Below are 27,836 nucleotides of genomic sequence, written 5' to 3'. Positions count from 1 at the left end.
ATGGGGAAGTGATCATGATTTATTTTCTATTTTTAACACTATGATTGCTTAGAACAGTGATGATGACTGTTGTAAGTAATCATTATTATGAATGGTATCCATTCATTCATAGTCATTCTTTGTGTACTATTGTAATAGCCATAGCTATCACATGGAACATATGCACTGTGATTGGCCATATCTGTAACATGTGATCACTGTGACCAATCACATAGATCATCACAATAGTACACAATGAATGGCTATGAATGAAAGCCATTCATAGTGTACAGCTGTCATGTGATTGCTGTGATTGATCACAGCAATCACATGGTACTGGGCAGGCCCTTTACAATGATCTGTCTTTCGGACAGGTGGACACAGTGAGTGACAAATCGTACTGTGCCATTTGGTGTCAACCCAAGATGGGAAAGCTCCCACTCGGCCTCCTTTTGTCTATAGGCCATGCAGGAAACAGTTCAACAATGTCGTTAGGGCCTACGTCAGCCCCAGGCAGCGTCAGATTAGTGCCAGTAGTGCCAACACCCACGCATGGACCATACACCTTCCTTAGTACTATAGTGTCTGAACGGATCAATATATTTGATCTGATCAGATCTATACTAGCGTCCCCAGTAGTTTAGAGTTCCCAAAAATGCAGTGTTAGCGGGATCAGCCCAGATACCTGCTAGCCCCTGCGTTTAGCCCCTCAGCCCAGCCCAGCCCACCCAAGAGCAGTATCAATCAATCACTGTCACTTACAAAACACTAAAAACATAACTGCAGCGTTCGCAGAGTCAGGCCTGATCCCTGCGAACGCTTACAGGTTTTTTGGTAGTGTTTGAAGCAGTCAATGACAATCAGGTGCTCTTTTTTCCTGTGAGTTTCACTAGCTGAACCAGTAAATTTAGAGGCCACAATGTCCAATCGAAGGTACACTAGTGAAGAGGCCCACACGTTTCTGAGTATGACAGTATGAGAGTGAAGACAAAGTCACCCAACTGTCATATTCAGGCTCAGAATACGAACCAGTAGACAACATCAGCACCCTGACAGATAGCTCTGATGATGGAATAGTGGTCCCTGCCAAGGTCAGGCGTACCCGACCCCGTTCTTCTTCTGTTGTTGAGGTGTTGTTGAGGTGCAAGAACCGCAGGGCTTTCGTATGGAGCAGAGAGCCAGTACTAAGTGCCACTCATCCTTCTGGTGAACTGGCAAACACCAGCGGCCTAGAACACCCTGGTCGTACATCCAGCACTGCAGTATAACTTGGTGATGTGGCGAGTCCCATAAGTACAGTTCAAGCTGGTGCAGTGGCTAGCAGAGGCCCGTCGAGCCCATAGTGCCCTTCCCGCTGCATTTGTCAATCAGATCTCGGAGCCCACCACTTCTGCAGCGCCCGTACTTCCCCCATTTACTGGCCAACCCGGAATTCAGATGGAAACAGTTGATTTTACGTCACTTGATTTTCATTCGCTGTTTTTCATTGAAGATCTCTATAGATTTATTGTGGACCAATGCAATTTGTATGCCGGTCAATTAATCACTTCTAATCCCGAGTTGGCCCTTGCCAGAGAATTTAAGACAGTCATATTGGTTCACTGACCCAATTCATCATATGCTCATGTTCTCTGCTTCCATGACCAGGACGCGATATGAGCAGATCTTGCGGATCTCGCATTTTAATGACAATGAACTCTGTCATCCTCGGGGTGACCCTGAATTTGATTGGCTCTACAAAATTTGGCCCCTCGTAAACCACTTCAACCAACATTTTTCAGCCTTGTGTACTCCCGATCAAGTTATCTGTGTTGATGATCTAATCGCCGGGGCTTCCCCAAACGGCTTGTAGAGTCTTGACTATGATGGGGGGAAAGAGCCTGCTTGAGATTCAATTTGCTCACAGTGAAGTGGAGGGAGGGATAATCTGAATGTTTTCGTTCTGTCCTCCCTTCATGCAGATACGACAGTCAAAATTCCAACGGTGACGTGTGTTGTGTAGAAACCCCTCTGTGTCCATGAATACAACCTTTACATGGGAGGGGTGGACCTCAATGACCAGATGTTGGCGCCGTACTTAATTGCCCGTAAGGTCAGAAGTTGGTACAAAAAAGTTTCTGTATATTTATCCCAATTGGCTCTGCTGAACGCTTATGTGCTATACAAAGCTTCAGGACAAACTGGATCCTTCCTAAAATTCTAGGAAGAGATCATCACAGCCCTTCTGTTTCCAGACGGTGCTGTGCCCCAACTTCCCAGCGCCAATGCAGTGAGCCGGCTGCATGAGAGGCATTTTCCCTGCTTTGGACTTGATGATGTCAAGACCTTAGACCACTAGAGAATGGTGGAGAAGACGCTTTGGGGATTGGTCTAGCAGTGCAGAAGACAAGACCATGTCCGCTAGACCTATATGAGCAGTTGACCTATGCAGTGCAGGTGCAGCCCTACTTCAATGGAGAAGTGTCCTGTTTTTTAGGCTTAAATAGCAAGTGGCTTTCTCACGAATCGGCCGTAGGCAATTTTTCAATAAGACACACAAAATTCTGTATGTGAATCAGAAGCAATGGCCACAATGATCCCTGTCCCTGAGCTGTCTCACAAAGAACATGGTTACACATAAGATCTATTTGCCCACGACAGGCCTTTTAAATATCACTTTATCACTTTAAATATCACTTTATTTTACAATTTGATATGTAAATAATTAAATAATTACCTGAGACAGAATATACACAGAGTTTTCTTGGATGTAATACAGCAAGATGGAGAAGTTCAGTACCCCTACAAGAGACAGACATATATATATAAATAAAATTCTATATGATAAGTTGTTAAGCAAAGGAAACATTACAAAACGGGTACTGTATTGGTTTTACATGAAAACACACAAAAAAAGGATTTTATCTTTTTATCAGCAAAAATAAACTGCAAGCTGAATACAAATCAGAAGGAGCTAATTCAATTTACAAATATTGTGCGCAAAACATCTATACCCATTCAAAATCTGAGATACTGGTCAAGGTACAGTAGAGATATTAGCTAAAATGTTGAAGTATATGTTAACCCGAATAATGAACTTTACTCATTTGCCCCTATTTGGTTTGTTAACCACTTGCCTACTGGGCACTTTCACCCCCTTCCTGCCCAGGTCAATTTTCAGCTTTTAGTCACATTTTGAATAACAATTGCGTGGTCATGTAACGTTGTATCCAAACAAAATTGTTATAATTTTTTTTTTTGAGACAGCTAGAGCTTTCTTTTGGTGGTATTTATTCACCACTGGGGTTTTTATTTTTTGCTAAACAAATGGAAAAAGACTGAAAATTTAGAAGAAAAAAAAATAGTTTTTCTTAGTTTCAGTCATAAAATTTTGAAAAATGTATATATTTATAAAATATTTTTTTTCCTTTACTGATGTGTGCTAATGAGGATGCACTGATGGGCACTGATAGGCTGCACTGATGAGGCGGCATTGATGGACATGTATAGATGGCACTGATAAGCACTAATGATAGGCATCACTGACAGGCATCACTGGTGGGCACTGATTGCCAGCAGTGGTGGGCTGGGCACTGTTGGGATTGCCATGATCATCAGGACATTGATGATCAGTGCCCTTATTATTCGTGTAGATGTCCCCTGTGTGGATTTGCCGGTTATCGGCTCTCCTCTCCTAACTCACTGTCAGCATGAGGAGGGGATTGCCAATGGCAAATCCTGTTTACACTGTGATCAGCTGAGATTGGGCACAGCTGATCACATGGTAAAGAGCTACTGTGATAGGCTCTTTACCCCGATCAGCGATCACAGGTCACTGCTGATGCGTGCCTCCTGGCAAAGTGCGACCATGCTGTAGCCATCATTTAGCTATAGCGCGTATATATGAACAGTTTAAATATGCCATTGAGACATTTTGTTATACCATCAAAACATGGGGGGGGGGGGTCTTCTGTAGTCCTAAAACACTACAGCTACAGGCATCATTCAGATATCGTTTTTTTAGAACCGGCGATTCTGAGCACAATAAGGATCATCAGCCACTTGATCATTCTTAGCGGCGACGGGAGGGAACGGGGCTTCTCCGGGCTCTCCCGTGCAATCGGGGTACCAAAGAATATATCGTCTGGCACCGGAAGAGAGGCATAGAGATTTTGGAGAAACAGATGGTCCCTGGCAATCTCTATGATCCTCGGAGGCCTGGGCACATCGTTATGACATCACGTCCAGGCCGCAAAAGTAAACAAAGCCAAGTTCTCGGCTAGAAAAGCATCAGATCATCATTTTTTTTTTGATCTGATGCTTTCCAGCCTGGAAGAGAGAGGTGAGGTCTTACAGATCCCACATCTCTCCATAAAGAGGACCTGTCAGGCACCATTCCTATTACAAGGGATGTTTACATTCCTTGTAATAACGTAGGAATAAAAGTGATCAAAACATTTTTTGTTAAAGGGGAAAAAGTGTAAAAATAATATATTTTTTAAATATAATAAACAATAAAAAAAATTAAAATAAAGTGCCCCCGCAAGCTCGCACGTAGAAGTGAACGCATACGTAAATTGTGCCCGCATATGTAAACAACGTCAAAACCACACATGTGAGGTATCACAGTGAAAGCAACAATTCTAGCACTAGACCTCCTCTGTAACTCTAAACAGGTAACCTGTAAAAAAAAATTAAACTGTCGCCTATGGAGATGTTGAAGTACTGAAATTTGGCACCATAACACGAGTGTTTTAAAGCCTGACATGTAAGGTATCGATTTACTCGTCGTAACATCATCTGTCACATTTTACAAAAAAAAAAACTGGGCTAACGTTACTGTTTTGTTTTTATTTTATTCATGATTTTTTTTTCTTTCAAAAAAATCGCCTTTGAAAAATTACCGCACAAATACCATGTGATATAAAAAGTTCCAATGACCACCATTTTATTCCCTAGGGCAGTGATGGCGAACCTGTGGCACGCGTGCCACAGCCGGCACGCCGAGCCCTCTTGGTGGGCACGTGAGAAAATCCTGTACTGACTCGGTATATCGCGTCCACAGCTCCCCTTCACATAGAACTACATCTCCCATAAGTCTCTGGAGCCAGGGATGATGTGTCTAGGATGGGCGTGGACGAGATGAAGGGTTGCTCCGGGTTGGATGGCAGACGGAACATGTGGTGGGGATTGAGCCAATGGGGGGCTGTGTCTAGGATGGGGCGTGGACGAGATGAAGGGTTGCTCCGGGTTGGATGGCAGGCGGAACATGTGGTGGGAATTGAGCCAATGGGGGGCCGTGGTGGTGCCTACTGAAGCTGCCCAATCACAGGCCGTTCTTATGCCCGGGAACTGACTGAGTCGGCTGATGCATTGGAGTGCTGTGGCAATCGTTAAAGTAAGTGTACATGCTGTGTGGGGAATAAATGTGTTTAGCTGTGTACACTGTTACTGTGCCTCTTCAAATAGAATCTATTCCTTGGGGACTTTTTTTTTCTTCTTGTTCCCAACATTGCCACAAAATATGGAATTGTATGGTCAGAATAATGTTGTTTATATGCTGTCTGTGTTACAGCAGATGTCTCATGCTTTGTGTTGGCTATTCAGGTTTATCTGGCTGGGAATGCCTGCTAGATTTTGCAGAGATCACTGCAGTACAGTGTGAGATGTAAATACATATAGTTTTTGTCCCTGACACCCCCCTGTATTTCATGATACCAGAGTCACATGACAGACAGTCCAGAATCACTGGCATTTAGGGTGACCACATTTCCAAACTGCCATTCAGGGACACCCCCCCCCCCCCCAAAAAAAATACGTTTTTTTACTAATTTTTTTGCCAGTTTTGGGGGCAGGGGCGTATCATGAAATCAGCGGGCCCGTGACAGAGGGCTGGGTGACAGGGGACTGGGTGACAGAGGGCTGGGTGACAGAGGGACTGGGGGACAGGGGACAGGGTGACAGAGGGCTGGGTGACAGAGGGACTGGGTGACAGGGGATTGGGTGACGGAGAGCTGGGTGACGGAGGACTGGGTGATGGAGAGCTGGGTGACAAGGGGCTGGGTGACAGGGGGCTGGGTGACAGAGGGACAGAGTGACTGAGGGACAGAGTGACTGGGTGACAGAGGGACTGGGTGACAGAGTGACAGAGTGACTGGGTGGCAGAGGGACAGAGTGACTGGGTGACAGAGGGACTGGGTGACAGAGGGACAGAGTGACTGGGTGACAGAGGGACTGGGTGACAGAGTGACAGAGTGACTGGGTGACAGAGGGACAGAGTGACTGGGTGACAGAGGGACTGGGTGACAGAGGGACTGGGTGACAGAGGGACTGGGTGACAGAGGGACTGGGTGACAGAGGGACTGGGTGACAGAGTGACTGGGTGACAGAGGGACTGGGTGACAGAGGGACTGGGTGACAGAGGGACTGGGTGACAGAGGGACTGGGTGACAGAGGGACAGAGTGACAGAGGGACAGAGTGACAGAGGGACAGAGTGACTGGGTGACAGAGGGACTGGGTGACAGAGTGACAGAGTGACAGAGGGACTGGGTGACAGAGGGACTGGGTGACAGAGGGACTGGGTGACAGAGGGACTGGGTGACAGAGTGACTGGGTGACAGAGGGACTGGGTGACAGAGGGACTGGGTGACAGAGGGACTGGGTGACAGAGGGACTGGGTGACAGAGGGACAGAGTGACTGGGTGACAGAGGGACTGGGTGACAGAGGGACTGGGTGACAGAGTGACTGGGTGACAGAGGGACAGAGTGACTGGGTGACAGAGGGACTGGGTGACAGAGGGACTGGGTGACAGAGGGACTGGGTGACAGAGGGACAGAGTGACTGGGTGACAGAGGGACTGGGTGACAGAGGGACTGGGTGACAGAGGGACTGGGTGACAGAGGGACTGGGTGACAGAGGGACAGAGTGACTGGGTGACAGAGGGACTGGGTGACAGAGGGACTGGGTGACAGAGGGACTGGGTGACAGAGGGACAGAGTGACTGGGTGACAGAGGGACTGGGTGACAGAGGGACTGGGTGACAGAGTGACTGGGTGACAGAGGGACAGAGGGACTGGGTGACAGAGGGACTGGGTGACAGAGGGACTGGGTGACAGAGGGACAGAGTGACTGAGGGACAGAGTGACTGAGGGACAGAGGGACTGGGTGACAGAGGGACTGGGTGACAGAGTGACTGGGTGACAGAGGGACTGGGTGACAGAGGGACTGGGTGACAGAGTGACTGGGTGACAGAGGGACTGGGTGACAGAGTGACTGGGTGACAGAGGGACTGGGTGACAGAGGGACTGGGTGACAGAGGGACTGGGTGACAGAGTGACTGGGTGACAGAGGGACTGGGTGACGGAGTGACTGGGTGACGGAGTGACTGGGTGACAGAGGGACTGGGTGACAGAGGGACTGGGTGACGGAGGGACTGGGTGACGGAGGGACTGGGTGACGGAGTGACTGGGTGACGGAGTGACTGGGTGACAGAGGGACTGGGTGACAGAGGGACTGGGTGACAGAGGGACTGGGTGACAGAGTGACTGGGTGACAGAGGGACTGGGTGACGGAGTGACTGGGTGACGGAGGGACTGGGTGACGGAGGGACTGGGTGACGGAGTGACTGGGTGACGGAGTGACTGGGTGACAGAGGGACTGGGTGACAGAGGGACAGAGTGACTGGGTGACGGAGTGACTGGGTGACAGAGGACTGGGTAGAGAGAGATTATACAGTCTAGATTACAATATGCAGGGGCAGCAAAGGTGACAGAGAAAGGGGGGTGCACCATGCAACCCCCCCCCCCTCCCCCCTCTCTCACTGTCACCTCTGCTGCCCCTGCAAATTGTAATCTGGACTGTATAATATCTCCCCCCATTGCATGGTCAACCCCCCCCCCCCTCCCCTGCACCTACCTTTTCTGCCCCTGCTCCAAGGATGGCCGGCGCGGCGCAGCGGAAGTCGGGACTCGCGGGAGGTCGGGACTCAGTCAGGATCGAGTCCAGCTGAGCAACCGAGGCCTGGAGGGGAGGAGGAGGAGGTCTTGGTCTGTGCCGCGGTACTGGTAGGTGACGGTGAGAGTGACTCACTGTCTCTCTGCCTGTTACGCTGGCGCTGCTGCTCTCTCTGCATCAAGAACAGCGGCTGGCCGTTGGAGGAGGAGGAGGTGGGGGTGGAGTCGGAGCCGCAGAGAGAGTGGGACACGGTGACGTCACTGGTTGCTACAAGCCAAGCGGGGCTTCCCTAGCAACCAGTGATTTAGAATCATTTAATTACAGCGGCAGTGAGTGTGGCAGGCAGTTGATTCCGGGACTCTCTATTGTCCCGGTTTGAAGGCTCCCGGGACACGGGACAAAAATGTATATTACGGGACGATCCCGGGCAAACCGGGACACGTGGTCACCCTACTGGCATTAGAGGTGTAGAGATGCTGCTGGAAGTTTGCATTTGACGTGCATTGAACTGCACAGGCATTGTGAGTGAACCATTGGTAAAGCATTGCTACAGTTGTCTTTGAATGTTCACTTTCAGAAGGATGTTTCCTGGACATTGAGGTCTATGAAGATGGTCAGGAATGAGAGATTTTCTAAGTAGTCTTCTGCTACAGCAATGCAGGGCAACCAGTATGTCTTCAGCTGGAGTAGAACTACAGATCTCAACATGCCTTAACCAAAGAGAGCATAATGTGTGCCAGCAGGGAATGGGGGGACTGGGAAGTTCTGCTGCATTGGAGAGTTGCTGGTTGCATGTCACCCCCTGTAACAGGATTTGTTTATCATTCAGCCAGTGCTTCTACTGAACAACTAGTAATTTAAAGTACACCTGTCATGCAACTTGCGTGTATTGAATATTAATGTATAGTGATACTGGAATTTGATTGCACAATGCTAGGACAGCTTCCAAAAAATGTAACTTTTGTCAAATGTGTTCTAGTTTTAGATCTTGTACAAAACACTGACTACATAGTGAATACACAATGATTTCTGATGTGTCACATGTTCACCCCCAGACATCATATCCCACGCTCATCAAGTTCTGTATATGTTGGCACTTTGGAATGAATACGTTGATTTTGCGTTGCAGTTTGGGCACTCGGGCTTAAAAAGGTTCGCCATCACTGCCCTAGGGTGTCTGCTAAAAAAACATATATAATGTTTGGGGGTTCTGAGAATTTTTCTAGTAAAAAAAATCATGATTTTTATTAGGATTGGGGAAATTAAAGATTAATTCCTTGATTAATCTTTAATTTTTTTGATCGATCAAAATTATTTTGCTGGATGCGAGCAAACTGCACCCATTGGATTGAGGTACTTCTGCATCTGTGGAGCAGGAGGATGCATCTGGCTCCATCAGGGGAAGGGGGCAAAAATAACCATCGTTTTCCTGTCCTAAGCAGTTTTGTGCAGACAATTCTTTGTGTATCGGCAACATTTGTTCCGTGCGAAAGACTGTTCAGTTCTTCAGGGTATATTGTCAATAAAATGTGATCATGTCTGCCTCCAGAAAATGTAAACACTCTGGTATGTCTGCATGACTGGCTAAAGTGATGCCTACTTGCCTACTATAAAGTGACTGACAGTCAATATACTAGATACATTTTAGAATTAAAGTTAAACTAACTTTCTACGTTTTTCTTAAAGTTTAATAAGAAAAAATTACTTGCGTCAGTGCTACAGTTTGAATTTAAAACGTATTTGTGTGAACTGTGAAGTTAAGTCATGGATTGTGGAAACTAACTAGTGTCGGGTGATTGTATATAGTGTATACCACATTTACCACTGACCAATACAGAGTTGCAATGCAAGGAGATCAGCTAAAAGTAGTTGGATCTGTATGTGCGTTATAATTAATCGAAATTAGTCGATTAAAAAAAAAAAAATCGATTAACCACTTAAGCCCCGGACCTTTAGGCAGCTAAATGCCCAGGCCAGGTTTTTTTGCGATTCGGCACTGCGTCGCTTTAACTGACAATTGCGCGATCGTGCGACGTGGCTCCCAAACAAAATTGACGTCCTTTTTTTCCCACAAATAGAGCTTTCTTTTGGTGGTATTTGATCACCTCTGCGGTTTTTATTTTTTGCGCTATAAACAAAAATAGAGCGACAATTTTGAAAAAAATGCAATATTTTTTACTTTTTGCTATAATAAATATCCCCCAAAAACATATATAATTTTTTTTCCCTCAGTTTAGGCCGATACGTATTCTTCTACCTATTTTTGGTAAAAAAATCGCAAAAGGCGTTTATCGATTGGTTTGCGCAAAATTTATAGCGTTTACAAAATAGGGGGTAGTTTTATTGCATTTTTATTATTATTATTATTTTTTTACTACTAATGGCGGCGATCAGCGTTTTTTTTTTCGTGACTGCGACATTATGGCGGACACTTCGGACAATTTTGACCCATTTTTGGGACCATTGTCATTTTCACAGCAAAAAATGCATTTAAAATTGCATTCTTTATTGTGAAAATGACAGTTGCAATTTGGGAGTTAACCACAGGGGGCGCTGAAGGAGTTCCGCTTCACCTAGTGTGCGTTTACAACTGTAGGGGGGTGTGGCTGTAGGTCTGACGTCATCGATCGAGTCTCCCTATAAAAGGGATGATTCGGTCGATGCAGCCGCATTGAAGCCGTGTTTACATACGGCTCTCCCCGTTCTTAAGCTCCGGGGAGCGATCGTTAGGGGGCGGCTAGAAACGAATAGCCGCGCCCTCGTCCCGGATCGCTCCCTGAGGCTTAGCGACCGCCGCATGTACCGGGGGGACCCCCGACCCGCGGAAAGGCAGCGACGTGCGGGCACGTCGTTCTGCCTGTCCGTGCCATTTTGCCGACGTATATGTACATGTGGCGGTCGTTAAGCGGTTAATCGAACATGAAAATTTTAATCGGTAACAGCCAGAATTTTTGCATGTAGGAGAGAAGTGTCAGAATTTGGGCGGTATGGAAGTGGTTGAGGAGTCTCTCTCCTCGCACTAAACACACACAGGGCGCTTTTTTTTTTTTTTTTTTTTATGCAGCATGTTTGGACTGCATGTATGTGAATGGCCTCTACTTACTTCACTTGTCATGCGAATCAATCCATTCTGGAGTGCATCTGAAATTGCATCAGTGTGAACCAGAACTTAGTAGGGGTTCCATACTAAAGGCCTTCAAATTAATTTAGCGGCTCCTCTGGGGTAAAAAGGTTGAAAAAGAGTAGTCTACTAAAGCCGTGTACACATGATCAGTTTGTTCGATGAAAAAAGACCGATGGACTGTTTTTATCGGACAAACCGATCGTGTGTGGGCCTCGTCGGTCTTTTTTCCATCGGTGTAAAGAAATAGAACATGTTTTACATTTTTCCTATGGATAAAAAACCAATAGGAAATTCCGATTGTCTGTGTGGAACTCTATCGGATAAAAATCCACGCATGCTCAGAATCAAGTTGACGCATGCTCGGAAGCATTGAACTTCATTTTTCTTCGGCTCGTCGTAGTGTTTTACATCACCGTGTTTTGGCACGGTCGAAATTTAGTCTGACGGTGTGTAGGCAAGACTGATGAAAGTCAGCTTCATCGGATATCCGACGAAAAAAATCCATCGGATTTGATTCCATCAGATATCCGATCGTGTGTACAGGGCATTAGACCCCAGGACACCACTGTCAGGTAAAATAATGGGAAGACTGACTGGAAAAGATTCTGCTTATTTTCCATTTTATTATAAATGCAGATATATGCCAACCTGCCGGCTCATAGCCTACCAGGTTGTAATGCTATAAATGCCAAAAAATATTCATCTTGACGTAAATGTAATTCATTGCATTCACAAATAAGAAATAAATCCTGATGTAAGAACTGCTTAGCATTGATATCAGACTAACTTAAAAAATGCATCAATCTCAGTGCAGACATCATGTCCCTATTCCTTCCAATTCCCATGACAGTTGTATGATTAATTATTTTGACTGTACAAGGCCGTATGCAAGCTAAAGGAAAATAAACTACTTTAAAAGGGAATGTATAATGTGATTATGTCTTGTATTATGCTAGATCAATGCTAAAGTAAAACCAGCACTTTGATCTTGTATACAATTTCTATATATTCCAATACTAAAAGAGGGGTGTACAGGACTGGAGCCCCAGGAATGTGTTCTTATTCCAACCATGCGTCCGTCTTGCCTAAAGTTTCATATTTAAAAATAAGATATGAATCCAAGTTATTTTCATGTGGACGTGATTTACGTATGCGTTTGTTTCTGCGTGCGAGCACACGAGGACAGGGGCGATTTAAATGTATTTTTTTTTTTTATTGTTAATTTTACCTTTATTTTTCTGATCACTTTTATTCCTATTACAAGGAATGTAAACATCTCTAGTAATAGGAATAAGTATGGCAGGTCCTCTTTACAGTGAGATATGGGGTCAATAATGGGAAGCCTAAAATCCCCCCCCAAAAAAAAAAAAAAAAACTATCTCGGCTTCACGTTAACATCACACCCGTCCTCCTAACGATCATAGAGACTCCGGGGACCATCTGGTCCACCGGAAATCTCTATGGTCAGCATCCGGGGACAGCGGATCCCTTCTCCGACTCACCGATGGCAGGGGTGAGTCGGTAGAAGCACCGGAGGGCGGCAGGAGGCAGGGCCATCTTAATAGCATCATAAGTCCCTGGGCAAAGTAATTCTCTGGGGCCCCTACAATGATGACAGTGCAGGTAAACAGACATCAAGTAGGTAGGAGACAGACTGCCTCCCCTGTGTATCTATCACTCTCAGTGCCCCCAATTTCGGGGGAAACGTGGGCTCAAGGACCAGCTGCTTTAAGGGATTGTGCAGGGCCCCCCATGCAGCTGGGGCCCCTGGGCAGTGCCCAGGTGTGTCCTCTCATTAAGACAGCCCTGGCAGGAGGATCGACAGGGACATCCCCTCTCGCCTGTCCGTAAAAACAGCTGCTTTGATCATTCTTATGGTGTAGGGAATCGCCGGCCCTAAAAGACAATGGCCCGGATTCAAAGAGATTTGCGCATTATTTACGGAGGCGCAGGGCAACGATTTTGCCCTGCGCCCCCGCAAATTTGCTCTGCTGCCCTTGATTCACGGAGCAGAAGCTCCGTGAATTGCACGGGCGCGTCGGCAAAATTGCCTGGCGCTAGAGCACGCAATTTAAATGATCCCGTAGGGGGCAGGAATCATTTAAATTAGGCACGCTCCCGCGCCGAGCGCAGAGCGCATGCTCCGTCGGGAAACTTTCCCGACGTGCATTGCGGCAAATGACGTCGCAAGGACGTCATTTGCTTCCAAGTGAACGTGAATGGCGTCCAGCGCCATTCACGAATCACTTACGCAAACGACGTGAAATTCAAATTTCGCGACGCGGGAACGACGGGTATACTTTAGCATTGACTGCCCCTACTATTAGAAGGGGCAGCCTTACGCTAAACACGCCGTACGGAAACGACGTAACTTGTGTACGCAGGGCTCGCGCAACATTGTGAATCGGTGTTAGTATGCAATTTGCATACTATACACTGAGCACAATGGGAGCGCCCCCTAGCGGTCATCGCAAGAATGCAGCCTAAAATATGCGTGGCATAAAACACGCCCACATCATCCACCTTTGAATTAGGCGGGCTTACGCCGGACCACATACGCTACGCCGCCGTAACTTAGGGCGCAAGTTCTTTCTGAATACGGAACTTGAGCCCTAATTTACGGCGGCGTAACGTATCTGAGATACATTACACCCGCAGAAAATTATGCCGGGCTCTCTGAATCTAGCCCATTGTATGTTTATTAGCTTGGGCAAACTGCAGGCTACATCCTTATCATGCTAAGCTAAATGTTAATGCCATACTTCTGCTTCTAGCATACAGAATATGTTACTTCTCATTTATCCTAGTAAAACATAAAGGGGTACTCTTACAGAACCTTACAAAAAACATTCATCATTTTCTTTCCACTTCACAATTATGTGCCACTTTGTGTTGGTCCATCACATAAAATCCGATAAAATACATTTATGTTTTTGTTTGTAACATGACAAAAGTTGGAGCATTTCAAGGGGTATGAATACTTTTTCAAGGCACTGTATGTGTTAACAATTTTATCCATTTCAGCCCTGGCAGTGTGATGACAACTGTATTAAAGGGGTTGTAAAGGTAAATGTTTTATCACCTTAATGCATCCTAAGGTGAAAAAAACATCCGACGGTACCGGCCCGTTTTACTTACCTGACCCCTCGAAAGTCCCGCGCGCGTCCACGTGATCCTCTTCGGTTCCCAGCCTGGCCGTTGATTGGACGGATTGATAGCAGCGCAGCCATTGGCTGGCGCTGCTGTCAATCACAGCAGATGACGCTGCGTGCCGGGGAGCGGGGCCAAGTGATACAGTCGGCAGCTATGCCCGCCGCTGTATCAGGGGAGCGCGCTTGCAAAGGCTTTCCACCATGCTCGCTCGCTCGCATGAAGGTGGAAAGCTTTTGCAAGGAGGAGCCGAGACAGCCGCGTAGGGACCCCAGAAGACAAAACGAGCTGCACAGTAAAGGTAAGTATAACATGTTTGTTATTTAAAAAAAAAAAAAGTTTGCCTTTAGTGTTCCTTTAACTGTATGCTTTGGAGGAACCTTTAAATAAAGAATAAAAAAAAAAAGTATTTTTATCTAAAAATATAACTTTTTTACCGTTAAAATTCACAGCTATAAAAATGACTCAAAACGCCCCGAACATTATATATATTTATATTTTTTTCTTTTTTTTATCTGAAATTCTGTATATGAAGACAGATTACTGTGATAACCGGTTAACAGAAAGCTTAAATTCATGTGTATCCTGGTCTAGGATTTGATTTATTCTGGAATCTTGCTGTAATCACCAATTTAAAACTCTCTGCTTAAATCGTTAATAAAGCCATTTTTGCATTAAAGGAGAAGTCCAGCCTGAGCTTTTTAGGCTGGGCTTCTCCTGAGGGTCACAGGAGTGCAATTCGTTTAACCACTTGCCGACCAGCAGCTGCAGTTATACCACGCTAGGTTGGCTCGGCTGCGCAGATTGCCATCATTGTACGTTGGGTATGTACACAGTGATCTGTGCGCGCCGATTAGCTAGCGGGGGAGCCAATCAGCGGGTCCTGCAGACACCCGCGATTGCTCTACAGAGAGGCAGAACGGGGATCTGCCAGTGTAAACAAAGCAGATCCCCGTTCTGTCAGGGGAGTAGAGTGAGATTGTCTGTTCCTAGTGATTAGGAACAGCGATCTCTCTCTACTTCCTGTCAGTCCACTCCCCACAAAGCTAGAAAGCACCTCCCTAGGGAACATTGAACCCTTTGATCGCCCCTGGTATTAACCCCTTCCCTGCCAGTGTCATTTATACAGTAATCAGTGCATTTTTAAAAGAACTTATTGCTGTATAAATGTCACTGGTCCCAAAATAGTGTCAAAAGTGTCCAATATGTCCTGCCGCAATCCCGCTAAAATTCGTAAGTCACCGCCATTACTAGTTAGAAAAAAAATAATAAGAAAAATTACATAAATCTATCCCCTATTTTGTAGATGCAAAATATTTTGCACAAACCAATCAATATACGCTAGTTGGGATTTGTAGAAGAATATGTATTGGCCTAAACTGAGGAATACATTTGTTTGTTTGTTTTTTTGGATATTTATTATAGCAAAAAGTAAAAAATATTGTTGTTTTTTTCAAAATTGTCGCTCTTTTTTTATTTATAGCACAAACAATAAAAAAACGCAGAGATGATCAAATACCACCAAACTATTTCTGAAAAAAAAAAAAAAAAGGACACCAATTTTGTTTGGGTACAACGTCACACAATTAAGCAGTTATAGCGATGCAGCGCCGTATCGCGAAATAATGGCCTGGTCAGGAAATTGGTAAATCTTTCCGGGGCTGAAGTGATAAAAGCAGCTGCCAAACGTGTTATACTCGCACAAATCAAGTCTGTTGTGCTACTTTTTTCTGCACACTGACGCACATGTATCGATGCAAAGATAGCATTTGTGTGCAGTGCTGTGAAGAAAAATGCAGATCAATAGACATGGGGCCAGATCCACATAGCGAGTATGCCGGCGTATCTACTGATACGCCAGCTTACTTTCAAATTACCCGCGTTGTATCTTTAGTTTGAATCCTCAAACCAAAATACGACGGCTTCTGGGTTCGATCCGACAGGCGTACGGCTTCGTACGCCTTCGGATCGTAGGTGCAATACTTCGGTGCCCGCTGGGTGGAGTTCGCGTTGTTTTCCGCTTCGGGTATGCAAATGAGCTTTTTCCGACGATCCGCGAACGTACGCGCGGCCGTCGCATTCTCTTACTTCGTCTTTAGTCTGCTTTTTGCGGCGTATAGTTAAAGCTGCTATTTTGCGGCGTATAGATAGACTTGCCATGTTAAAGTATGGCCGTCGTTCCCGCGTCGAAATTTGAATTTATTTATTTTTTGCGCAAGCCGTTCGTGAATAGGGATGGACGTAAGTCACGTCCAAGTTCAAAAAATGACGTCGTTGCGACGTCATTTCGTGCAAAGCACGGCAGGAAATTTCGAAAAGGAGCATGCGCAGTTCAATCGGCGCAGGGACGTGCTTCATTTAAATGAATCACGCCCCCTACCCGCCGATTTGAATTCCGCCGCCAGAAATACACTACGCCGCCGTAACTTACGGCGCAAAATCTTCCTGGATTTGACTTAAAGCCAGGTAAGATACGGCGGCCTAGCGTATCTCTGATACGCTGCGCCTATCCAAATCTCTGTGGATCTGGCCCATGGTGTGTGGACAAGCCTTAAAAAAAAAAGAAAACAAATGCAGCTACCACATCTAAGGACTGGTAATCTGCAAAAAAAAAATCATTTTTGTTTTAGTGCTTAGATATGTTTTCAGAATATGGAGACATGCAAGCATTATAAATTCATCTGAAAACACAGTAGACTGAAAATGTATTACAGACAGCAGTGGTGGGAAAAGTCTAACTCTGGAAGTAGGTTATTCTGAAATTTGCACATTAATAGGGTACAGTGCTTCATCTTATTATCTAGTATGACTGCGGAGCAGAAAATCCTAAAAAGCAATTCAAGCTTCGTGAAGAGAAGAGAAAAGACCAGTGAATGCAATATGCTAAAATCTGAAGGCTGGAAAAACAAACGCCTGGATAAATGCGAATGGATAACAATAGTGGGGGTTGGTTATGGCAAACATAAATTCAGACTGATGGTAATATGATAGCACAAAATGTGTTAGAATATAAAAAAATATAAAAGAAAAAGAAAAGGAAAAAAAAAAAGTAATGAAATGTTTTAGGATACGTCAACATGGTTGACAGTCTAAACCAGTGATTTGGCACCCCAGATATTTTGGAACTATGGGCCAGATTCACAAATGAGATACGATGGCGTTTCTCCTGATACGCCGTCGTATCCCTGTTTCTATCTATGCGACTGATTCATCGAATCAGTTACGCATAGATATCCCTAAGATCCGACAGGTGTAATTGTTTTACACTGTCCGATCTTAGGATGCAGTACCGCGGCCGCCGCTGGGGGGAGTTCGCGTCGTAAACCAGCGTCGGGTATGCAAATTAGGAGTTACGGCGGATCCACGATGGTTTTTCGCGTTCGCTACGTCGTCCGTAGTCAAGTTTCGCGTCGCAAAGTTAGTCGTTTTTTTTGGTGCCCTAACTTTAGTCAGCAAGTATATTGCTGTCTAAAGTATGGCCGTCGTTCCCGCGTCGAAATTCAAAATTTAACGTCGTTTGCGTAAGCCGTCCAGGAATACGGATGTACGCTACGCGCGTCGCCGTTCAAAAAAATGACGTCACGGCGCGCAAAGCACGGCGGGAGTTAGGAAACGGAGCATGCGCAGTAGGTCCGGCGCGGGAGCGCGCCTAATTTAAATGGCACACGCCCATTTGAATTGGCCCGCCTTGCGCCGGAGGCCGCGGGCGTAGTTTTCATCGCAAGTGCTTGGTGAATCAGGCACTTGCGATGAAAAATTGCGGCGGTGTAACGTATTTAGGATACGTTACGCCGCCGCGATTATACGTGAATCTGGCCCTATATTTCCCATGATGCTCATGCACTCTGCAGTGTAGTTGAGCATCATGAGAAATGTTGTTCTAAAACATCTGGGGTGCCAAGGTTCGCCATCACTGGTCTAGACTCTAGTCCAGGGGTGCCCAACCTTTTGAAGAGCAAGGGTGACTTAAAGGAGTTGTAAAGGAAAACATTTTTTTTGCTGAAATGACTGTTTACAGGGTATAGAGACATAGGGCCAGATTCTGGTACTTTCTGCGGCGGCGTAGCGTAAGCCATTTACACTACGCCGCCGCAACTTACTGGAGCAAGTGCCGTATTCTTCAACCACTTGCTCCGTAGTTTGCGGCGGCGTAGTGTAAATGGCCCGGCGTATCCCCGCGTAATTCAAAGGGGGCGGCTTGTATTTAAATAAAAAATAGCCCAGTGCGCATGCTCCAGCTCACGACGGAAAACGTCAATGACGCCGACGTGTGCGTCATTGACGTAAAGTCGTATTCAAGAACGACTTAGGAAAACGACGTACCCGACGGGAAAAGACGACGCGGACCCGACGCCATACTTAACATGGAATACGGCGGACTGGCATAAGGTTACCCCTCATATAGCAGGGGTAACCTTACGCCTACGGAAACGACATAAGCAACGAGTACGCGACGCAAATTTGTTCGGGAATCGGCGTATCAGGCTCATTTGCATAGTCAAATGAGACCTGAACGTAAACGCCACCTAGCGGCCAGTGGCGAATTACATTTAAGATCCGACAGTGTAAGTGACTCACACCTGTCAGATCTTGGCCGTATCTATGCGAAAATGATTCTTGGAATCAATCGCATAGATACCCGGGTCAAAAAACAGAGATACGACGGTGATTCCTGAGATACACCGTCGTAACTCTTCTGAGAATCTGGCCCATAATAGTTAACTGAATCCTTTTAAAAATTATTAAAAATAGATAAAAATCAATCATTAAATGTGCCTGCAGTTTTAGTTTCGCTTTTCATCTAGTTTCATGCTTCTGTGAAGGACAGAGACACAGAGCCAATACAGGGCAGTGTTTGTTTTTAAAATGAAACTGATTGGTTCTCAGGGGTTTTAGACACACAGTAATCACACCTCCTTGATTAGAGACCACAGAGAGAAGCTCCCAGTACTTTTTTCATAAGGAAACAGACAACCAGGAAGTGTGCAGAACAGAGAAGGATTACAGCAAAAACGAACAATGAGGACATGAAACCAGGACTGCATTAGGGTAAAGGAAGCTATTTAGCTAAAAAACAAAATTCCTTTAGTGACCCTTTAAGCAACTTGGTAACCAGTCGTGGGCTACAATTAGCGGTGCGGACGGATTACAGGTCACGGCTACTCTATAGGCCCTCCGATCCGCTCAGATGGAAGGGGACAAATATTTTTCGGATTGGAGGTAGGCGGTCATAAACGGTAATCGGTCACTCTATAGAGGTGAATTAAGGGTCCCATTTGGTCGGGCTGATCGTGTGAAAAGGACCTAAGACTGCTTTCACACTCATGTGCTGCGGTTTACCCATACCGCGAGTGCAGCTGTGCCTGCTGGTTAGCTGAATTTTGCCATAGACTCGGCCTGTGGCAAAAGCTGGCGCTGTAGAGGAAGCATTGGCTTATGGGGCTCTGCTCCGCACCCGCTTTCTTCCTCTACCACCAGCTTCATATCACAACACTGATGCTGTGGTATGGCGGGTCGGCAACCTGTGATCTTTGCATGCCAACCCACCATTCCAAAGCTGGAGGTCGCGAGCCACATCAGAAGGCTTTGCGGGCCACTGGTTGGCCACCCCTGCTCTAGTCTATTACCTCATGGACTGCTCATGTCAGGATTGATGTTTTACAACCTTTTTTTTAGCTTTAGACAGACTGAGGTAAGATTAAAAAATCTAGGCTTGGTTCCCACTACTGCAATGCGACATTGATGCAATTTCCAGTATGATTATGTGGTGCGACTTTGCATATTCTATGGGGCCAAGTTGCACTTTAAATTGCACCAACGTAGTGCAGGAACCTTTTCCTAAACCGCACCGCTCTGAGTCGCATTGATTAGAATGGGCACCACTGACAACAATGAGCATTCCCTGGTCATGTGATTCTGTGTTTTACATTTTTGATCCGGGTTTGTGTTTGCCTCTTTGGAACCTACCCAAAGTCAGCCAAAAAGTTTTATACTAGGTGTTAATAAAGTTGGGACTGATGTTTTTCCCCTTAATTTTGGCGATTTCTCTTTACGAAGGCCTGATTCACATCTATGCATTTTTAGCGCTATTTGCATTTTGCAGATTTGCACTACAGAACGTGTTCTATAGGAAACCATGTTAAATGGACTGTAGTGCAAATCTGCGAAATGCAAAAAGCACCAAAAATGCATAGGTGCGAATCAGGCCTAAAACACACGAAAAGAAAAGTTCGATGTGAGCTGTTGGTCAGAAATTCCGACCGTGTGTAGGCCCCATCGGACATTTTCTGTCGGAATTACTGACATCAAAAATTTGAGAGCTGGTTCTCAAATTTTCCGACGGAAATTCCGATCATCTGTGTACAATTCCGACGCACAAAAATCCTACACATGCTCGGGATCACTGAACTTAATTTTTCTTGGCTCGTCATAGTGTCGGACGTCACCACGTTCTTGATGTTCGGAATTTCAGACAACATTTGTGTAACCGTGTGTATGCAACACAAGTTTGAGACAAAATTCAGTCGGAAAAAAATCCACGGTTTTCTTGTCGGAAATTCCGATCGTGTGTACGCGGCATTAGAAAGAAAAGTAAGCGAGAAAAAATCTCCCTCCTTCCCATCTATTTGACCAATATAAGATGGAACCCTGGAAGGAAGATGAAATCCCCAAACAATAAAAGCATATTTTCAAGAAGAGCGAGGAAGGTTTAGACTCTTTTTATGATTTAATTAAAGTTTATAACCTCATGAGAGATATTTTTATTGATTTTCTGTGGTGATAGGTATCAGACAGTGAAGGAATTGAAGTGAAATCCCTTTAACAGGGGCACAGACAGCATTGAGAGCAGTGCCAGGACACGCCATCCAGTGCCCAGGGCAAAGATGACAAACGGCGCCTCCCTCCACTGTTTACAATGTGTAAGCTTAGGGGATCCTATTCCCAGCAGTCATTCTCTTGTCAAAAACACTGTCACTATAACTTCTCCGGTCAGCCTTGTAACAGAAGGAAGGAGCCTGCATCCTTACAGTAAACCATTGCACCCAAGGCAGCTTCTCTTCCTGCCCACCCCTTGTCCCAGCCCTGCCTGACAGAAAACCCTCCACAGCATTATACAGACAGTATTAAAAAATCTGAAAGAGGGTCTAAACCTTCCCCATTTTATAAATAAAATCTTCAGTTGAAATCGAAGTAGAAATGGTTCTAAGCACTGCATCTTATGTAATTATAAATGTTCAGGAAGGATAAAAGATATGACAATGAGTTCAGAAGCCTAAATCTGAGTTTTAGCTAAAAAATGCATATAATGTTGTATACATTGTGCAAGTAGCTGGATCCTGGATAAATCTTCTGTGCAGGGAATGGATGGCCGGGCTTCTTCCCGTCTCTGAACTTCTGGCACTGCATTGACTGACCCAGGGTGGCCAACCAGTGGCCCGGGGCCACATGTGGCCCGCGACCTCCTGCTCTGGAATGGCAAGTTGGCCAGCAAAGATCGCATGTTGCTGTCCCGCCATACCACAGCATCAGTGTTGTATTATGAAGCTGGTGGTAGAGGAAGAAAGCAGCTGCGGAGCAGAGCCTCATAAGCTGATGCTTCCTCTACAGCGCAGGCTTTTGCCACAGGCAGAGTCTATGGCAAAGTTCAGCTAACCCACAGGATAGACACAGCTGCACTCGCGGTATGGGTAAACCGCAGCACATCAGAGTGAAAGCAGTCTTAGGCCCGTTTTACACGATCAGCCCGACCAAATGGGACCCTCAATTCAGGGGGCATGTGCCTTTCGTACTGCTCTTCTGAACAAAGACCTGGAAGTTCAGAGACAGGAAGAGGACAGGCCATCCTTGCAAAGAAGATTTCTCCAGGATCCAGCTGCCTGCAAGATGTGGGGTATACTTCATTACAGGCGAATAAAGACAGTAAAGCTGTAAGGATTTTTTTTATATATATATATATATATATATATATATATACACACACATATATATATATATATATATATATATATATATGTGTATTTATCGGGGTATACCGCGCGCCGGCATATAACGCGCACCCCAAGCTTAGAAAGGTAGTTAAAGGAGAAAAAAAAAACGTACATTTTTGCCCTGCGTCCATCGGCGGCCTTGTCCGGCGTCCGTCTGCGGCCTTGCGCGGGGTCCGTCCAGCCTTGTGGGTTTCCGTCTGCAGCTTCCTTGCGCGGGATCCGTCCAGCCTTGTGGGTTTCCGTCTGCGGCTTCCTTGCGCGGGATCCGTCCAGCCTTGTGGGTATCCGTCTGCGAGTCCATCCGCACCTTGCCCGGGGTTGCAGCAGTGTTTGTTTTTGGATTTGGCGCCTTGGCCGAGCCGAGAGGAGCCGGATTTCCTGTGTGTTCGGCTTCTCTCGCGTGGCTGCGGGTGTGGCCGAGCCTAGCCAAGTGCGCAGTATACTCGGCTCGGCTCTAGGCTGCGGCACTTAGAGACAGCGGGGATCGGCGTATATTGCCCACCCACGATTTTCCCCTGATTTTAAGGGGAAAAAAGTGTGCGGTATACGCCGATAAATACGGTATATATATATATATATATATATATATATATATATATATATATATATATATATATATATATATATATTAGGGTTGTCCCGATACCACTTTTTTAGGACGAGTACTTTTTTTCCATGTACTCGCCGATACCGAATACCGATACTTTTTTTTAATGTCATGTGACAGTTTTCAAACCACAATACAGACTAATATATATATATATACCGATTCCCAGTCCGATACTTTTTATGGGAGAGCGGGCGGAAAGCGAGGTGGTGACCAAGCGGAGAGCGGGCGGAGAGGGGCGGGGGCGGAGAGCGGGTGGTGAGAGGGGCGGGGGCGGAGAGCACAGCGAGTCCTCAGGCGGGTAAGTAGAATTGAATTGTGACATGCACACAGACCTGTAAGGAGCATTCTTCTCACTGACCACCAATGTAAGGAACATTCGTCTCACTGACCTCCAATGTAAGGAGCATTCTTTTCACTGACCACCAGTGTAAGGAGCATTCTTTATATCATATGTTAGCTAAATCTCAGATTTAGGCTTCTGGACTCCTTGTCATATCTTTTATCCTTCCTGAACATAATTACATATGATGTAGTGCTTGGAACCATTTCTACTTCGATCTCAACTCTGGCCAAGATTTTATTTATAAAATTACTGCTTTTGATTTAAAATCCCAAGCTATTTCGGGTTCACATTTGTTTCATGCCATCTCCACATTTTAGTCACAAACAATTGAGTAAGCAAGACCAACATGCTTGCGTAAACAATACTATAAAAACACTCTACAATATACAGCGCTGATCTGTTCACCTCTCATTTGTGAATCAATGAAAGTGTTTATTACCCCCAAATTTTACATTCCTGATATGTGCCTGCTGTACCATGTACAGTTGAACCTCGGATTACGAGCATAATCCTTTCCAGGAGTATGCTCTTAATCCAAAGTACTCGCATATCAAAGCAAGTGTTCCCATTGAAGTCAATGGAAATGAAAATAATTTGTTTTGCATTGACTTTAATGGGATGCAATAATGAATGCGGCCATAGGTGGGAGGGTGCCAGAGAGACGCCGAAAACGTCCGAAAAGGCCCGGAGGACACTTTGGCTAGTTTCTTGCTCCGCGTACCTCAGGCCAAATGAGGTACTGCAGGCCAATGTTCGGCTTTTCTCAGCTTCTGTGCCCCCGTACCTCAGGCCAAATGAGGTACTGCAGGCCTATCTTCAGCTCAGCTAAGCTTCTGTGCCCCTGTACCTCAGTCCAAATGAGGTACTGCAGGCCTATTTAGCTTGAACTCTGCTTGTCTTGCGAGTTAACACTCACAAACCGAGTCAGATTTTTTTTTAAAAAGTTGCTCGCAAATCAAAACACTCTTAAACCAAGTTACTCTTAAACCAAGGTTCCACTGTACTTGTATTAGCAAGTACAGTATCCGGTTCTCTTTGTATTGCTCCCTTTATGTGAAATGCCTGGTGTTCCTGCAAGTCCCCTTGCAGGAGAACTCCCAGTTTATCTAGGGTATGGAGGAGCTTGTGATTTGCTTTCCTTCCTCCCATGTGGCAGCACTGGTGCTTGGTGACTGGCCCAGGGCTGTCAACAACCCTTCTTCTAGATGAAAAAAAAATTATCATAAAGACTCCTGAAATCATCTTGGCCTAGGCCAGAAACCAGAAAGGAAATAAAAAATAAAAAAATTAAATTAAATAAGTAAAATATCCCTTTCCTATCTATTTACTAATGCTAGCAGCAGAAGGATTTAAAATAGTTAATGTTGAGACTCAAGATAGCGATGCACATAAAAGAACAGATTTTAAAAGCAACGATTAGCTGTTTTCAATCACCAATCAAAAAGTATAATTTTATTACAAATCAAAAAGCAGCCGTTTTGCCAGCGGGAAGCTAAACTGCTCATCAGCATTAGCTTAACATTTCCCATACACAGCTCTGAAATCAATGCCAATATTCATTCATTAAATTAAAAAGCATTTGCATACAGTTATGATATACTTCATTTTAGAAACATTTATTCCTTCTTCTCAAGCAATGTGAATTCCCTAGTCAGCTTGGGATGTTAAGCAGTATCATGGGAGGAGATACTCGTTACCGTGCAACAGCTACCCAGCTAACAACGTCCTTCACAAAAAACAATGCAAACAAAACGGCCTCAAAACTCAAGACGCTCCAGCTGTTGGAAAACTGAGGATTATGGGAGATTAGTTTCATAACAGCTAAGAGCTTTCATATGTACTTACGAAACAAACTTCCCCACTTCCACTTGGAGTATTGGATCCCTTAGCTGAACCTCGAGCAACAAATCTTCTGCCTGAATGGCGTCACCAGTTTTCAGAGGATGGGGAGAGAATATACGGAGGTATCCATTGTAACTACCAACAATGATTTTGTCTAGGGAAATAAATAAAAAAATATTTTTTGGTTATTTATTACAAGAAGAGTGTGTTGTTAGAGCAGTAAGTTAATAGTGAAAAAAAAATTCTTTCAAATGCTGCTTATAATTTTCAAAAGCTAGTCATGCTGGTGGCCACTTCCACCATTTGGATGCAAAAACTGCAGTAAAAAAAACAGTATACAAATATGTTGACGCGTGAAACTGACGCTCACCATAGCCAATCCTAGTGCCACAGTTTGGGCTGTGCCACTGTTCAGGCCATGCCCTCTGACATGTTTCGCCCCACCCACCGGGGGCTTAATCATAAAGGTGGGCGGTGACAAAACATGTGTCAGAGAAACATATTGGATTCTGAACACTAGATGGCAGCAAAGTTGTCAGTGGGAGCTGTCAAAGAAACCTTCAGCTGCAGACTGACTGTCACATGACATGCACCACATGACTTCCACATGACTTCCTGGCTGCCTATAAAGCTGAGCAGATGCCCAAAGGAAATTGTTGGTTTGTGTTCAGCTTCCTGTACGTGAGTTCCTGTTTCCTGATTGATTACCTGCTGTGACCAGGATTGACCCTGACTTACTCTGATCTTCTCCTGGACCCGACCTCGGCTTGTTTTATGGACTTTGTTCCTGCCTCCTGTGTTTGACCCTCGGCCTGTGACCCGGATTCACCCTCAGTCTCCTGTGCTTTGACCTTCTGCTTGTGTCCCGGTTTTGCCTCCTGTCTCCAGTGCCTTGACCCCCAGTCTGTATCCTGGATTGTCTGCTTACCTGTGTTTGAGCCTCAGCCTGCTCTGGACTTTCTACCTGTCTTCTTCTGCTGGACCCTGATACCCATTGGTCCCTGCTCCAGTTCTACAGGACTTCCACGCAAGCTCTACCCTGCCTGCTGGTAGCTTGTGCCTCTTGGTGCCATCCACCCTCTGTACCACCTCCAGGGGGCGGACTGCGCTTAGTCGCAACAGCGAACCGCTCTCGGCATCTCGGCCTTGGTAAGTACCCTATTCTGATAACATGTCAGGGGGCATGGCCAAAGGTGTGGCATTGACTGAGGCTATCACATGTATGCATCCACACAAGGATCGGTTATAATGAACAGCAACTTCCAGTCCACGATACATCACATCACATCACAGGACAATTGGAAATCCAACACCAACGCATTTCAAGTACTTGCCCCTTGGTTGGATTTGAGGAAGAGACAAGTTCTTGAAACGTGTTAGCCTGTTGGATTTTCAATTATCCTATAAAGTGATGTGATGTATCATTGACTGGAATTTGCTGGTCAATATGACATTTATGTACCTGTCAGTTTGTGAGTATATTACTTACCACTCTTTTATGAATTAAAGATATACTTTGAGAATAATGTACTAGGCCAGTGCGCCCTCGGTTTTGTTTTATGGTTTCAGCGTTTCCACACTTCCTCAGTCTTATGAGGGCAGTAAGGCGAGGCATATCCAGTAAAGCCAGGATGGAAATATAGGCAACGGTCATCTCTGGGCCCACTCTCGAGCGCAGGAGATTTTGTGTTTGTTATCAACTTGGCCCTATACCTCCGCCTGGAGCAGCACCACCAAGCACTAATGGCCTTATTGTGAGTATACAGTGAGTAAACAGTCGTCCTCAAAGGGTAACTTCACTTTCATAAAAAATAATATTAAATCATATAAAAAATGTAGCAAATAAAATATAACATATATAATTGCTATACAAGCCACGCTGTAATTTAATAAAAATAATCTTACTATAAGATTCATTGCAACAACCTGTGTACATAAAGCCTACAGAAATGTAATTTTCTGCTTATGCAATTGGTTCACAAATTTTCCCTGAAATCTGCATTAAAGGAGTTGTAAAGGCAGAAGTTTTTTTTTTTTATCTAAATGCATTTAAGATAAAAAAAAACTTCTGTGTGTAGCAGCCTCCCCAGCAACCCCTAATTCTTACCTGAGCCCCATCTCTATCCAGCGATATCCACAATATCCTCGGCCGTCCGGGACTCTATCTCCTAATTGGCGGAGACACAGCAGCGGGACTATTGGCTCCCACAGCTGTCAATCAAGGTCAGTTAGCCGATCAGGAGAAAGAGGAGGCGGGGCCGAATGGCAGCTCTGTGTCTGAATGGACACATGGAGCTGCAGCTCAGCTTGGGTGCCCCCATACCAAGCTGCTTGCTGTGGGGGCACTCGGCAGGAGGGAGGGGCCAGGAGCAGCAAAGTGGGACTCAAGAAGAGGAGGATACAGGCTGCTTTGTGCAAATCCACTGCAACAGAGCAGACAAGTATAAAATGTTTGTTATTTAAATAAATAAAGAGAGACTTTACAATCACGTCAAGTCAAATTATAGGGACCCACTGCAATAGAAATGTTAGTTTTGGTGAGGTGCTCTCAAAGGGGCAATTACTTCTAAAGGGATGAAGACCCTGCAATTTTTCTCAACAGAACACAGAGATTGCATCAGCTGATTATAATGAACCAGATCCTACAATTCAGAATCAGTCTGCAAATGACACAGTGAAACAAACAGTTTTTTTTTTTTTTTCTTCAGAGCAGCAACAAAGTTTGCTAAAATTTCTGCAATTCATCAGTCACCCAGAGGCGACTGTTCATTTATCAACAAAAGTGGAATTCCATTTTAAAGATACCCTGGAGGGAAGGAGGGAACAAACTGCTGCAAGTATGAGATACCTGAACATTCTTGCAGCA

General features: G+C 45.3%; 1 protein-coding gene across 3 annotated transcripts in view; it reads right to left on the bottom strand.

The window, feature by feature from the left end:
- Nucleotides 1–27,836, bottom strand: part of BBS9 (Bardet-Biedl syndrome 9) — a 514,138-nt gene that overhangs the window by 465,332 nt on the left and 20,970 nt on the right. For all 3 annotated transcript variants that reach the window (XM_040353183.1, XM_040353182.1, XM_040353184.1), the window contains exons 4-5: nt 24,974–25,124; nt 2,696–2,760 (exon numbers count right to left, since the gene is read on the bottom strand). In XM_040353183.1, the coding sequence (XP_040209117.1) occupies nt 2,696–2,760; nt 24,974–25,124 (216 nt within the window). The remainder of the gene's footprint in view (nt 1–2,695; nt 2,761–24,973; nt 25,125–27,836) is intronic.

Source organism: Rana temporaria, chromosome 5 (assembly GCF_905171775.1).
Source record: "Rana temporaria chromosome 5, aRanTem1.1, whole genome shotgun sequence".
NCBI classification, from domain to species: Eukaryota; Metazoa; Chordata; class Amphibia; order Anura; family Ranidae; genus Rana; species Rana temporaria.
Note: the sequence above shows the minus strand (reverse complement) of the source record. Positions and strands in the feature narration are given on the sequence as shown.